The sequence below is a fragment of the Copadichromis virginalis genome, linkage group LG20 (genome assembly GCF_057382275.1).
Source record: "Copadichromis virginalis isolate Kocher_CV1m ecotype Utaka linkage group LG20, C_Virginalis_male_GT1.1, whole genome shotgun sequence".
Lineage (NCBI taxonomy): Eukaryota > Metazoa > Chordata > Actinopteri > Cichliformes > Cichlidae > Copadichromis > Copadichromis virginalis.
In genome coordinates, this window is record NC_140637.1 from 30104585 (window position 1) to 30117231 (window position 12647).

Consider the following 12647-nt stretch of genomic DNA (forward strand, 5'->3'; position numbering starts at 1 on the left):
GCTCTGCAGGATACCCATCACAAGTTTTTGTTTCTTTTTTTTTCTCCATATTTAAAATCACTCACCAAATTAAAAATCATTTTACTTGACCAACCACACCAATAAATTCTGTCACAAAATCCCCAAGGATCCTTTTCTACTATGCGCCTCATTTCTTTTTCCATAAAGAAAGGTCTCCAACCAAGCAAGCTTTAAAACAAAAATCATTAATTAATAATTAATTAAACTAATCAACAAAATTATTTTTAAAAGCGGGAATAAAGGTGGTCACATTCAGTTTGTCAACCTGTCCAACACAGCAAGAATATGTTTATTGAGGCTGTGAACAAAACCTTCACAGAGAATTAAGCTTCTATTGTAACATGTAATCTAAACTTCCTAAATTTTGCCCTTTGTTCATAGCATCCATGTTATACCCAAAAAACTAAAATGAATACATTAACTGATAGACTGTAACATCTACTGTAACTATCCATTTTCTGTTGTTCAGTCTGTGTCACAGGGATCCAAAGAAAACCTTTTTAAAAAATTGTATATCTCTGTTGAAAAGCACATTTCATCGTTCACATTCAGCTACCTAGAAAGAATATGCACTGCTGAAAAAAATAAGGGAACGCGTCATTTTCACAGTATAACACAAATTCAGTTACATTTCAGCCATATAAGTCTGTCCAGAGAGTAAAAACCACTGTGAATCAATTTCACCAAAAGAAAGTCACAACAGGTCCTCTGGAAAAACAACAACAAACCAACTCCCCAGAAAATAAATGGTTTAACAGGTGATCTGACCAGTGTCCTCACTGATTTTGGTCTAATTTTGCTTTTTGTCAGTGTCCTGTAGGTATTGTCTTGTTTCTGCAGCCTATTCAAGTTACACAGGTAGTCCAGCTCCTTTAGGATGACACAGCCATCTGTACCACCATAGGAAAGTTTGTTGTTTCCCATCATAGTCTGAAGAGTGTGGAGGACATAGCTGGAAATGGGCCACTTCACAAGGACAGCTCAGGGCTGAATAAGCACATCAACCCAGCAGCAGGACTGGTATCTGTTCCTTTGGGTGAGGGGGAACAGGAGGAGAACTGCCAGAGCCCTACAAAATGACCTCTAGCAGGGTACTAAGATGTATTTTTCTAAGCAAACTGTCAAAAACACACTGAGTATGGCACAGAGGCCCAATATCCTTCAGTGAGAACCTGTGCTATCAGCCTAGCACCATGCAGCTTAACTGGCATTCACTCGAGAACATCAAAACTCGCAGGTCCGCCACTGGTGCCCTGTTGTCGTTATAATTTAGAGCAAATTCACACTGACCACATGTAATACACATAATAAAGGCTGGAGACACTGTACTGAATGTCATGAACTGTGGTATCAGGATGAAATCCTCAGGCCCACTGTCAGACCTTTTGCTGGTGGAGTGGGCCCCGGGCTCCTTCGGGTACAGGACAATGCTCAGCCTTCTGTGACCAGAGTGTGTGGGCAATTCTTGGAAGATGACTGGCCCACAATGTATATTAATAAAGGCACTCTTTTTCTCCTTTTTTGAGTCATGTATATCAGCAGACAACAATCAGTAAGTAATAAAGATGGGTTTATTTATTTGACAAAAAAAATTATATATATAAAAAAAAAACACAACAGCTTCCAATTTTCTTTTTCCCTTATCCTCCAAAAACACAAAGCTTTATGTTTGTTGTTGAATCAAATTAATATAACTTTCATATTATTAATCTAATTTATCTTATTGGACAACTTATATTAATCAATATGATATATTGCCTTCCCTTTTTGATCACCAAGGAAAACAAAACCTTTGTAATATTTATTACTTTATGGTTAGGTACATGTCCACCGCAACAAAGGCCTTCATACCGTCATTCAAAAGGTAAATATTAGCTGGAACATAAAATGTATTATTCGTTTCACAAACTCATAACAGAATAATAATAGCCTTTATACTTTGCAGTATTTGACATTTTATCTGCATAAAAAGGAAGAGAATCTTAATAATAGATGTTGCTTGTCAGGTTGATGGCTGCACTGTTGCAAGTACTGCTACATTTTGCAAAGCTTCCTACTGTTCAAGCACATTAAAAAGCAAAGAGAATTCTTTCAAAATCAAAACTGAAACCTTGACGGTAGATTAACCATTCATAACCCTTCACTGTCACTAAAGTGCAAAGAATCCTTGAAACATCGGTACAGAAGGCGCCAACTGTTTTTCTTTGTTTTCTTCCAATCAGAAAGTAGCTTTATACTGCATGTGCAAAGTGTTCACAAAGCGCTTAGGCTGAATATCATAACGCACCAAACCACAAACTGCTTTCCTTCACTGAACAGTTAATTACACACTTTTTTTTTTAAATTTACTTAATCAATTTGATTGACATTAGGCTTATTAAGAGTGCCCAAAAATGCTACTAATGTTTCAAACGGCATGACACCGCTTTAAATCGACTTCATAATAGACCAATTAAGCTCCCATTTTCCAAATATACTTAATCAAACTCAAGATGAAAAATGTAACAGTCAAAGCAATGAGCAAAGAGAAAGCAAAAGACACTCAGAGTAATATGAGCACCTAAAAGCCGAATGAAAAAAAGAGTAAAGAAAAAAAAGTTTAAAAATAGGTCAGACGATCGTGAATTCACATAGAAATGTTATGAGCATTTGCACAATCAGTTAGTCACAAACAAACAAAGCGTCACGAAAAAAAAGATGTTTACACTTGTGGCACCATAGATGACTGCTATAATACTAGTTTGATAACTTAACTTGTTACCCATGGACATGGAGCAGCGTCACACACTTCACACAGGTGCAAAAAAGAAAAAAGAAAAAAAAAAACGTACATCCATTAAAGACAGGATGAGCACAGATTTTAAGCTCACCTTTATGATGAGCAACTAAATATATCAAAGTTATGATTGTCCCAAAACACAATCAGGAGTCTGTAACTTTTAGGGCTTATTGGACCTAATAAATCTGATGAAATTAATGTTAATATAGTCTGTAAAGTCTTATAGAAAAAGAAGCTACTTTCAGCCTCTCCTTTACTCACAGGAGGTCACCTAAGCAAGTAGCTCCACGTGTTTGATTTGGATTTTTCATGCTGGATGCCCTCCCGATGCAACCCCGAGGAGATCTGTGTGTCCTCCTTGTGAGGACTCCGGATCTTTCTCCTGTTAGGCAAAATGTGTAAACCACTACTCTGCAGAGTCCTATGTCAGTCAGTCAACATTGCATTTATGTTCGCAGAGCTGCTCATGCAGGACAAATACTTTCTGGATATAAATTAATGCAGCTAGAAATTTCACATTATCCATTCTGACCCAAGCATATTCGTATTCAAACATCAAGCCATTGTCGCAGCGTGACATACATGTAACTAAACTCAATGTGACTTAATACATAACCACTTAACATAAGTCAGAGGGATAGCCTATAAAACCACTTGTATAAAAGTTCATGAACTGTTTTAAATATAACATGTTAATATCACTGTATAAGGTAAGAGGACCATGCAGTTTGACTTAGTATGCACCACACAAAAGTAGTGTAAACAAGTAGAACACAATTATACTTCAGTTTTAGCACTCTTTCAAAAGATCTTTGTAATTTCTTAATTTTCTCAAAAAGTTGCTATTCTTTCAGTCATATTTACAACACAATTCACTTCTGTGCTGCTGAATTACATGTTCAAATTCCCAAAAGGATAAAAGATCGGTTAGAAAATCTCCCAGAATGAGGTCACTACTGAACCTGGAAAACGTTGATCTTGCTTGTGTTTTTCAGTGTCTGTCTCCGGTTGCAGAACCATACACGCACAACCTCTCGGTCATAGTTTAGCTCTCTTGCAATCTCTGTAATCTCCTGTCCTGTTGGCAGAGCATTCTTCTCAAAGTAGGAGTTGAGTACTTCTATTGCCTGAGGTGTGAAACTAGTACGCCTCTTGCGTTTTTTGGAAGGTTCCCCACCGACAAACTCCATCAGATTTTGCTGGCCTTTCTGGTTCCAGTGCTCGGCTTCAGCCAGCCACTTTTCCAACACAGGCTTTAGTTTCTGAGCGCTTTTAGGGGTGATATCCAGCTTTTCAAACCTGCAAAAGAAAAGAAAGTTCAATCTGAACTTTTTCAGAGGGATTAGGGATGCAAGAAATGGCTCAGACATTATCTGAATGTGCATGCACAAACAAACCACTAAACTGCACATGCCCAAACTAATTAGTATCTCCAAATTAGAGGCCCTAACATGCATTGCCATTATTTCTCAGTGGGATATATATGTAAGCCTGATGATATGATACAGTAACATTTCAAAGACATTTGGCTGGTTTCAAATGAAAATAAATGGAGCCATCATCATTAATTATGTATTATATCAACCCCCTGCAACCCATCTGCTGTTATTGAGAATGTTAATTTTTATCCAATACACAAATTAATTACTGTGATCATCACATCAGTAATGGGAATACGTGGTATGTTACGCAGCTCCACGGTAAACCTGGATGCATGCTTAATGAGCTGTGCATAAGTCCAATTTATGCACAAACAGACCTGTGCCGAAGCAAATGGACAGGTATAATTCAGTTACCTGTAATAATGGCTTTAAGATTTGCAGGGTGTTTGTAGGTTTGTTTTTATTCATGTCACATTGGAGCGGTTAATGTTGGTGTGTGAATGATCCCTGTCATTGATTCAGCAGTGATATAAGGTGAAATAAAGTATTTTTACAGTACTCTACAGGGGTAAAATCCAGAGGTAATATATTTGAGGACAAATTAACAAAAGACTTAAAAGCCCTGGAGACAAATTTATGTTTAGGATTATGCCGACTGCAAGCCGAAAAGCCATTACTCAAACATGGCAGAAGAAAGAGTTGTAACTGACGCTGAGAACTGAATAAATGTAATGCATAATATACTGTGTACCTCTTAGCGAAGCTGGCTATTTATTGCAGACTGCAACCAGACAAATTTACTAGGTTCTTGATAACCTTGGTTGACTATATGTACAGTAGTGTTAAATCTACCCTCATTTTTTTATATTTTGTTAGTAAAATGGAAGAGAGGTCCATAAATTAATATAAACATGTGCAAACAGACAATACGGGTGTAAAAAGAAAACCAAGAAAAATGAGTGTGAGTTGTAACGTTGTAATGTCCTGTTCTATTATATCAGAATATAATAGATATATCAGACTGCAGGACTCTCCATTAATATAATTAGTTTTCCTTATTTATATAACAATAATTATAATACCAAATTATTATTACTATTGTTTTTCTTATTTAATGACTGTTGAAAAGCGCGTTGACAGATATACTTGCAACTTTCTAAACAATAAAGTGTGAGCATATATATTAAAAGAAAACTGCTTGTATGTAGTTAGAATATCAGGACTAATTTTACTAAGCGTCTTTGCTTTTCCCTTGTAGTTACATTTTCATTTCTCTTACATAAAAGACAGATGAGTGAGCTGCATAAAATGAAGGCTGCAGATGAATTACAATCACAAGAATTACAAAAAAGTAGAAGAAAAAAAGCATCTGCGTGGAGAGCAACAAAAACAGGAGGGTAATACCTGCAAATGGCAGACTGGCTGTAAGCTGGACCTTCAGTTGTAGTGAGAGCCTGCCCTACTTGTGTCTGAGTAAGCCCCAAGGACAGCCGACGGATCTTGAAATTCTTGGCAAACTCTCGAATTTCCTCCAGATTAATGCCCTCCTCTGTGCTGACTGCCTGCTGGGGTTCTACAATTCAGAAGAATCTGGTTAAAAATATCTACTTACTTAAAACAGATCAGTGGCTGGGAAGGAGAAGCAGGTGTACATACTGCTGACAAGCTGGCCCACTTTTGCTGTCTCCCCACAGGTGATGGGAACTGAGGGGGAGAGTGTGGTGGCGGTCTTTAGTACAGTTGGCTGTGGGGCAATGACAACCGGTGACTGGGTGACAGTTGTTACTGAAGCCTGGGAGGATTTTTAATAAAAATAATTGTTAGATTCAATGTGTTATAATCCAATTTTACAAAAACAAATCCCCAATATTTAAATGTTCAACAATTTTTTAATTTGTCATAACCTCAAGCAGTACTTTTTGTTATTTCCTACCTGTGTGCAAGGTTTGGTAAGTGTTGGAGGAGCTGTGGTTTTAGGCAGAACTGCTGCAGAAGTTGCGACTGCAGCAGGACCATTCCCTACAGTGGCAATGATTTGTCCCTGTGTGTTAAAAAGCAGCTGTGGGGCCACAGTCTGGACCTGGAGACCCTGGAGCGGAAGCGTGGGAGTTGCAGCTCCTCCAGCCAGAGAGGCTGGATTCACTAAAAGTGGGAGTGTCCCTATGACCTAAAAACATTGTTAAAAATGAAATCCAAACAAACATTTAAATATAAACTTCTCAGCTGATTTTCACTTAAATCCGCTTTTAGGACATTCAGTATCCTGATATGCTCGTGTTTTTGCTACTGGGGAATAAGTACATCCTATTAGAGGTTCTGTCACAGAAGCCTTGTATTTTTCAATATTAAACACTACACAAGTCCAAAAGGCTGCAATAATGGTGGGAGTGAGTAATGAAACTATTTAGAGGTCAAGCAGTTTCAGTTGAAATTGTCTGATGCTCTACTGCCTTGAAATAGCACTGTGAACTAATGTAAACTGGAGGCTGGATGCAATTTTTCCATAACAGACATGCATGAAAACAATATAATTGTCTTTGGAATGATTATAGTTCACTATGCATCATTTTAAAAGTTTTGCAAAAGTGTGAGCCACATTAAGTAAGTAAACAACACTGTCTTCCAATCCCTTATTTGTCTCATTTCTCTTTTTAATGGCGTCCAATATGTGCTCTAGTCTGCGTTTTGTCTAGCTCCTACTGCAAGGACAATGGTGTTGCTGCCAGGATTGCTTTCATTTTATTAAAGGCATTTTCCTGTTAGCTGAAACAATCAAGTAGAGAGAAGAAAGGCGGGTAACAGGATGAGAACAGGACAAGGTCATTACTCAAATCTAAGCTCACTGACATAATATTATTACAGCAGCAGTATTTTATGGCACTCACCTGGCCCTGGGCATTTGTGATGATCTGACTGGTGATTCCAGCCATGCTGGACATGGCACTGTTAATGATGGGAGTGGATGTAAGGGAACTGAGGAACTGTGGTTGCGCTCCCAAGGAAGCAGCATTGATCTAGGCACAAAGATCATAACATGTTCATTGTGTATTTGAAAGATGACAAATGAAGAATGGTATGAACAGAGGAAGAGATTTCTTACAATAGCGGGGTTAATGGAGAGTCCTGCAGTCTGAAGTGCTGCCACTGACAAGTTGGACGGAGAGATGGTGTTGGTGGCAGTGGTCGTCTGGGCTGTTCCCACCTGAGCAACAGAAATCTGTGCACCGGTTACCTGCGGTGCCTGAGGTGTCACCTGCTGCATGGCTGCTTGCACCTGCTGAATGGGTGCTGACTGAGACTGGAACACCGCCTGTGCATTGGCTTGCAGCTGAGGCTGGACTGAGTTCAGGACAGTTGCAGCTGAGAAAGATATTATGCAACATTCTAATGTTCTGCAATGAAGTTTAGATAGATAGATAGATAGATAGATAGATAGATAGATAGATAGATAGATAGATAGATAGATAGATAGATAGATAGATAGATAGATAGATAGATAGATAGATAGATAGATAGATAGATAGATAGATAGATAGATAGATAGATAGATAGATAGATAGATAGATAGATAGATTACCAACAGTATAACAAGTAAGTTTGTGGAATTTCTGCCCACCTATATTCCATGATTATGTGCAAGGGGTATAACTGCAAAGATTGACAACCACAGCAGCTCAGCACAAAGTTGTAGACAAGGTAAAGTTACAGTGTGCTGAAGCAAATAGTCAATAAAGGCAGCCAGCTCTTTGCTGACTCAGTAACTGAAGAACTCCAAACTTCCTCTGACATTAACATCAGCATAGAAACTGTGCACTTGGAGCATCCATGGCAGGTAGTGCAGTACTTTTTTACATATACAGTATGTTGTCAAGTCTACAGCTATACTAGCAGCTCTGTGTACTTAGTACACTCCGATGTAGCAGCTAGTAATGGAAAGTCAAGCCAATGCAAAATTGCCTTTAAATCTGCAGTCTTTCTAGTGGTCAACAGAGGGCGACTGTGCTTGCAAAAATTAGTGTAGTTGCATAGGATTTTATGGGAAAACAGCCCTGTCATGATCTATGGCCTTGATTTAGACTTTCCTGATAAGTTTATCACCAGATACAAGTCTGTCTGAACACAGCAAGATTATCATTTTATAGATGACGTTCCAAAATAGAGTCAAAAAGGAGGATAGAGCAAAGTATGCTTAACTGTATCACTGACAAGTAGTTAACCAATGAGCATGCAGTTTCCACTGGTTTGCATCTTATCTGTATTTGTGATGACTACTTTAAAAAAAAAGCTAAGCTTGAGGAAAAGAAAACTTTCAGCTTGATACTTCACAATGACACTACTTGGGTTAATTGTTTAGTGTTTACCACACCAATTTATAATAGCTGATGGAAAATCTGACCTGAAACATCAATTACACATTTACAAGTATAATAGGAGGACATAGATGTTTATGCCGTTTAGACAGTTTACTTCATCAGATATATTAACTTAGTAATTTCGTTTTATTTCATTCAAAGAGGCTGAAATCACAGTATAGGTCATTACAGAGCATATTTCATTGAGCTGAAACTCAACAATTCCCTTTAAGCAAGCACTATTATTCTCATATCACAATCAAATGTACAAAAGGTCATAAGATTCAATAAAAAAAGCTGGTGAAGATAATGATGTCTGCATTTGTTGTTGAATTTTTTAATTGTAATCTTGTCAACACAAATGCAGACATATTGAAGATATAGGAGGTCAAATAAAAGCAGGCATTCACGTTGTTTTACCTTGAAAGCCAGCAAATGGCAGTTTGAGGAGACTTCCAGCTGGGTTAGCCGCTGTGAAACCAGGGAGAGTAGCTACATTGGTGGTAGGAAGAGTGAGAACAGCCAAACCGCCCTGGCCACCGATGGCACCTGGCATGCTGAGAGGAATGAGCAGCGGCTGACCCAGTGACCCCGTCTGTGCCATCATACCAGTCATCAGAGTGGCCAGACTTTCCTGGGTCAGCACCTAGTGAAAAAAATTCCATCAACATTTATGCCTGCGAGGTATTCAATGTGCTTTCAGTGGACTATTTTGTCTCCTTATTATTTTTAATGTTGTGTTTTTACACAGTGAAACTAAATAGTCATACTTCGGTTACTGTGTGTGGACTGAAAACTCCACTGTTAAGCTTTTTTTTAAAAAAAAGCATGTTAGGGGTTTTACTTTTGACTGCTGAAATTGCTGAAAATGTTGTGCTAATAGCCTCAGGCTATGTGTTCAGCAACTTGGATTAAACTGCTCATCCTTTTTACTTTCACAGTGCACAATGGCATCGGTATACAACCTCACTAAATCACCTACAATGATTTTTTTTAATGTAATAATACTGACACTTGGCTCTCTGGTGCATTCGTTTTCTACAAGAATAATATGTAAAATGAGAAAAATCCAAATGGCTTTCCCACCCACTCTGAGCTCTTTCTACCGACCTTTAAAATCAGACAGCAAAACTACTTTGTTTCTCAGATGGTTAAATATGAATATGAGGTGCAGTGTGTGTGCATCTCAAAAAGTCAGACCTGTGGACAGCCTTGCACAGTGATGGGCATGGCGGCCTGGTGCTGGGGCAGAGACACGCTGATGGGAACAGCAGGGGTCAGAGTTTGGACCGTAGGAGCTGGAGGCTCCACAGACACCACCTGCTGCTCACCCAGCACTGCAGGAGCACAGCCAAAGTTGGTTATTAATTACATTTTAAGTTGTTGATTTTTTTTTTAAATCACACAGATGTTATTAGGAATTCACTACAAGTCTGGATATATGAGAAGTGAGTTCTCTGCTATCCAGCATTATCAAGGATGACAATGATTTACCTACACCACCCCCTGTGCTCTGGGGCACTGTGGGGCTGTCCTGGGTGCTGCTGGCATCAGGTTGCTCTCCAGCTTCAGCCACGCCCTCATCAGTTTTGCATTCGCTCTTCCCATCAGCTGCTGAAGAGGCTGAAGACGCATCGACTTCTACTTCTAGCACTCGAATGGTTTCATGGCCAGACATCACAATGACCTGCACAGCGATCAGGATTTTAATCTAAGAGGACTCAAATGCAAAGAAGGCCTCTGCTTTTCTTTGAGTTTGTATTAAAAATGTAATAAAATAGTTATGTGCAATTATTTTATGAAACAACAGGAGATAATTCTCATCTGACCTAGCACCAGAGGGGTGTAAAACAAAAATTCTGTAAATTCAGTATTTCTCCACCTTGTCAATTCCCTCTGGAAGAACTTAGCTGATGACTCATGGTATGCAATAATGACAGACCTAGTGGAGGGGCAGCAAGACAACCTGGGCTGGAGGACAAGGTGCAGAGAGACAATGCAGGAAGAGAGAGGAGGATGCATACCTGGTTGTCTTTGGCAGGGAATTTCAAAGTGCAGGATTTAAATGGCTGAAAAAAGACTTCTGCAGTCAGACAGTGAATGGCTAAGGAGAACAGAGAAGCCGAGCACATGTTAGGACAAAATGAACCAAACAAAAAAACAAAACAAAAAAAAGAGACATAAATGAAAAGAGCATGAGTACACATAAACAATGATAAGAGCATCAGCCAACAAGCAGTTCAAGCAATGCTTTCTTAAAGGTTGCCTTTGTGCTTCTGTGAAGAGCATTGCTTTTGTTTGCTGACTATGTCTAGACACAATGTTACTAGAGAGAGAAAAACCACAATTAATTATTAAGCATGGCAATTCAAAGACTGTTTCCAACACAAGCATAGGTATTATTAGTCTATAAAACACAAAAGTGCATCGGGATCTCAGTGGTCTGCTGTGTGACTGTTAATCATTCCATTATGAAGTGGCACGATGGCGCATGGAGGGTGACAGGAGCAAACAGCAGCAAACAAGTCGAAGGCAAAGTTATGTTTAGTTAAGCTCACTGCAAGAGTAGGTTGGGAAGTGGGGGGGTCCACTTCTCCCTAACAAACACATGAGTGTTACCTGCTCATTGACAGTAAGTGGGGCATCTTTGGCAGGCAGATCCTGGGAGTTCATGGCTTGCTGCACCACCACAATCACTGTCTTCCTGGCATTCTGGGTTAACAAAAAAGAAAAAAAAGTGATTTAAAAAATGTAGAACCATTTTAGAAATTAAAATATGTATCAAGTTTCCCGGATAAGCCCACAGTGTCTGCACTTTAATGACAAACCCAGCTTAAACAGAACCAAATGCAGAGGACAGGGTTTTTTCTTTCTTTTCAATTCATTGCTATTATAGTCATTGCACGAGTAGACTATTTGAAAGGGGCCTGTAAACAGGCCATACTGTTTTGCACTTAAGCAGCAGAAAACGTGATCAAACACGCTGGTCGTGGACGTTAAGTGGTTACCTGTCCACCACGGATCACAAAAAGACTCGAGACGGTGCGTTTCCTGCTGCAATGCCCCGTTAGATATGAGGATCTGTCAAAAACTTCAGCTGGTGTTGATGGGCTCCCCACCCCCATCCTGGCCAATAAAAGTCTCGCCGCGTCGGCCACTTTTGAGGACAAGCAGCAAGCACGGAGCACAGGCGACGGAAATCATCTCGATCCGTGCCAAGAGACCGAATATTATGTATTTCCCTCTCTTTATCATAAATATATAAATTATGCTAATTACGAACATTGCATATTAACCAAAACTCATTTCCTCTCGCCATTTCGCTGCTATGCGCGAAGCGCAAGCCAGAATACGGTCCGGTTATTATATTCAACTTACCGCGTATATGCAGCTTATTTTCTGTAATCCCCGGCTCTTAAAAAGGTCCTTGTCACAGTTTGTTTCAGTCACACATAATTAAAAATTCATCTCAGCTCCCAGACAGGCGCTGTGACTGCACACAAAAGAGGTATTTGCATTGATAAGGAGGCTTGCAATGTTAGGATCTCCTGTCTCTTAATATTTAATGACGATGCCCTTTCTGCAACAGTTCAGATAATCAAAAATCCTTGAGGTGTCTCACAGAATCCTATTTGAGCTGTAAAGTCGGACAAAATTGCTACAAAATTGGCCTTTTGCACTACGTCATGAACATAATTTATGCAAGAAAAAATCTTGCATTGAAAAATGTCTGCCTCGACTTCAGAGGTGCCATGGTTCTCTTAAAGGGGAAGTAGCGCACACAAAGACGAGCAATGGAGACGCTTTCATGAAACACTGTGCCGATACGTTTCAATTTCCCAACACCGCTGTTTGTCTGTAATATCACGATATTCGCATCGTTTTTGCGTTTATGTGAACGAGAATTAAATTATTTAATATAGCAGAAATAATTATGGAGACTTGTGGGCTCTCTTCTTAAAATGACGTAGATATGTTTTTTGTGGTTGCTTTATATGTGTTTCTCACTGGATTAAAACATTTCTGACTGATGATTGTCATAGCATATTTTTTAAATTGGAAGATAATATATAACCTTTGATCATGGTGTAGACAGTCGTGCTATTTTGAATA

At 39.1% G+C, this 12647-nt stretch overlaps 1 protein-coding gene across 3 annotated transcripts; it reads right to left on the bottom strand.

The window, feature by feature from the left end:
- Positions 1-1584: 1584 nt before the first annotated feature.
- On the bottom strand, positions 1585-12275 carry pou6f1 (POU class 6 homeobox 1). Of its 3 annotated transcripts, none has more exons than XM_085444140.1 (11): positions 11913-12275; positions 11154-11246; positions 10029-10221; positions 9735-9871; positions 8955-9180; positions 7283-7542; positions 7068-7196; positions 6116-6349; positions 5839-5974; positions 5587-5755; positions 1585-4099 (listed from the first exon to the last, which is right to left on the bottom strand). In XM_085444140.1, exons 2-11 carry the CDS (start codon positions 11205-11207, stop codon positions 3754-3756), a joined length of 1884 nt encoding a protein of 627 aa, XP_085300266.1. In that variant the 5' UTR covers positions 11208-11246; positions 11913-12275; the 3' UTR covers positions 1585-3753. The 3 variants fall into 3 exon arrangements, with proteins under 3 accessions (XP_085300266.1, XP_085300267.1, XP_085300268.1); XM_085444141.1 differs by lacking the exon at positions 11913-12275 and adding an exon at positions 11543-11729; XM_085444142.1 differs by lacking the exons at positions 11154-11246; positions 11913-12275 and adding an exon at positions 10559-11065.
- Positions 12276-12647: the final 372 nt, after the last annotated feature.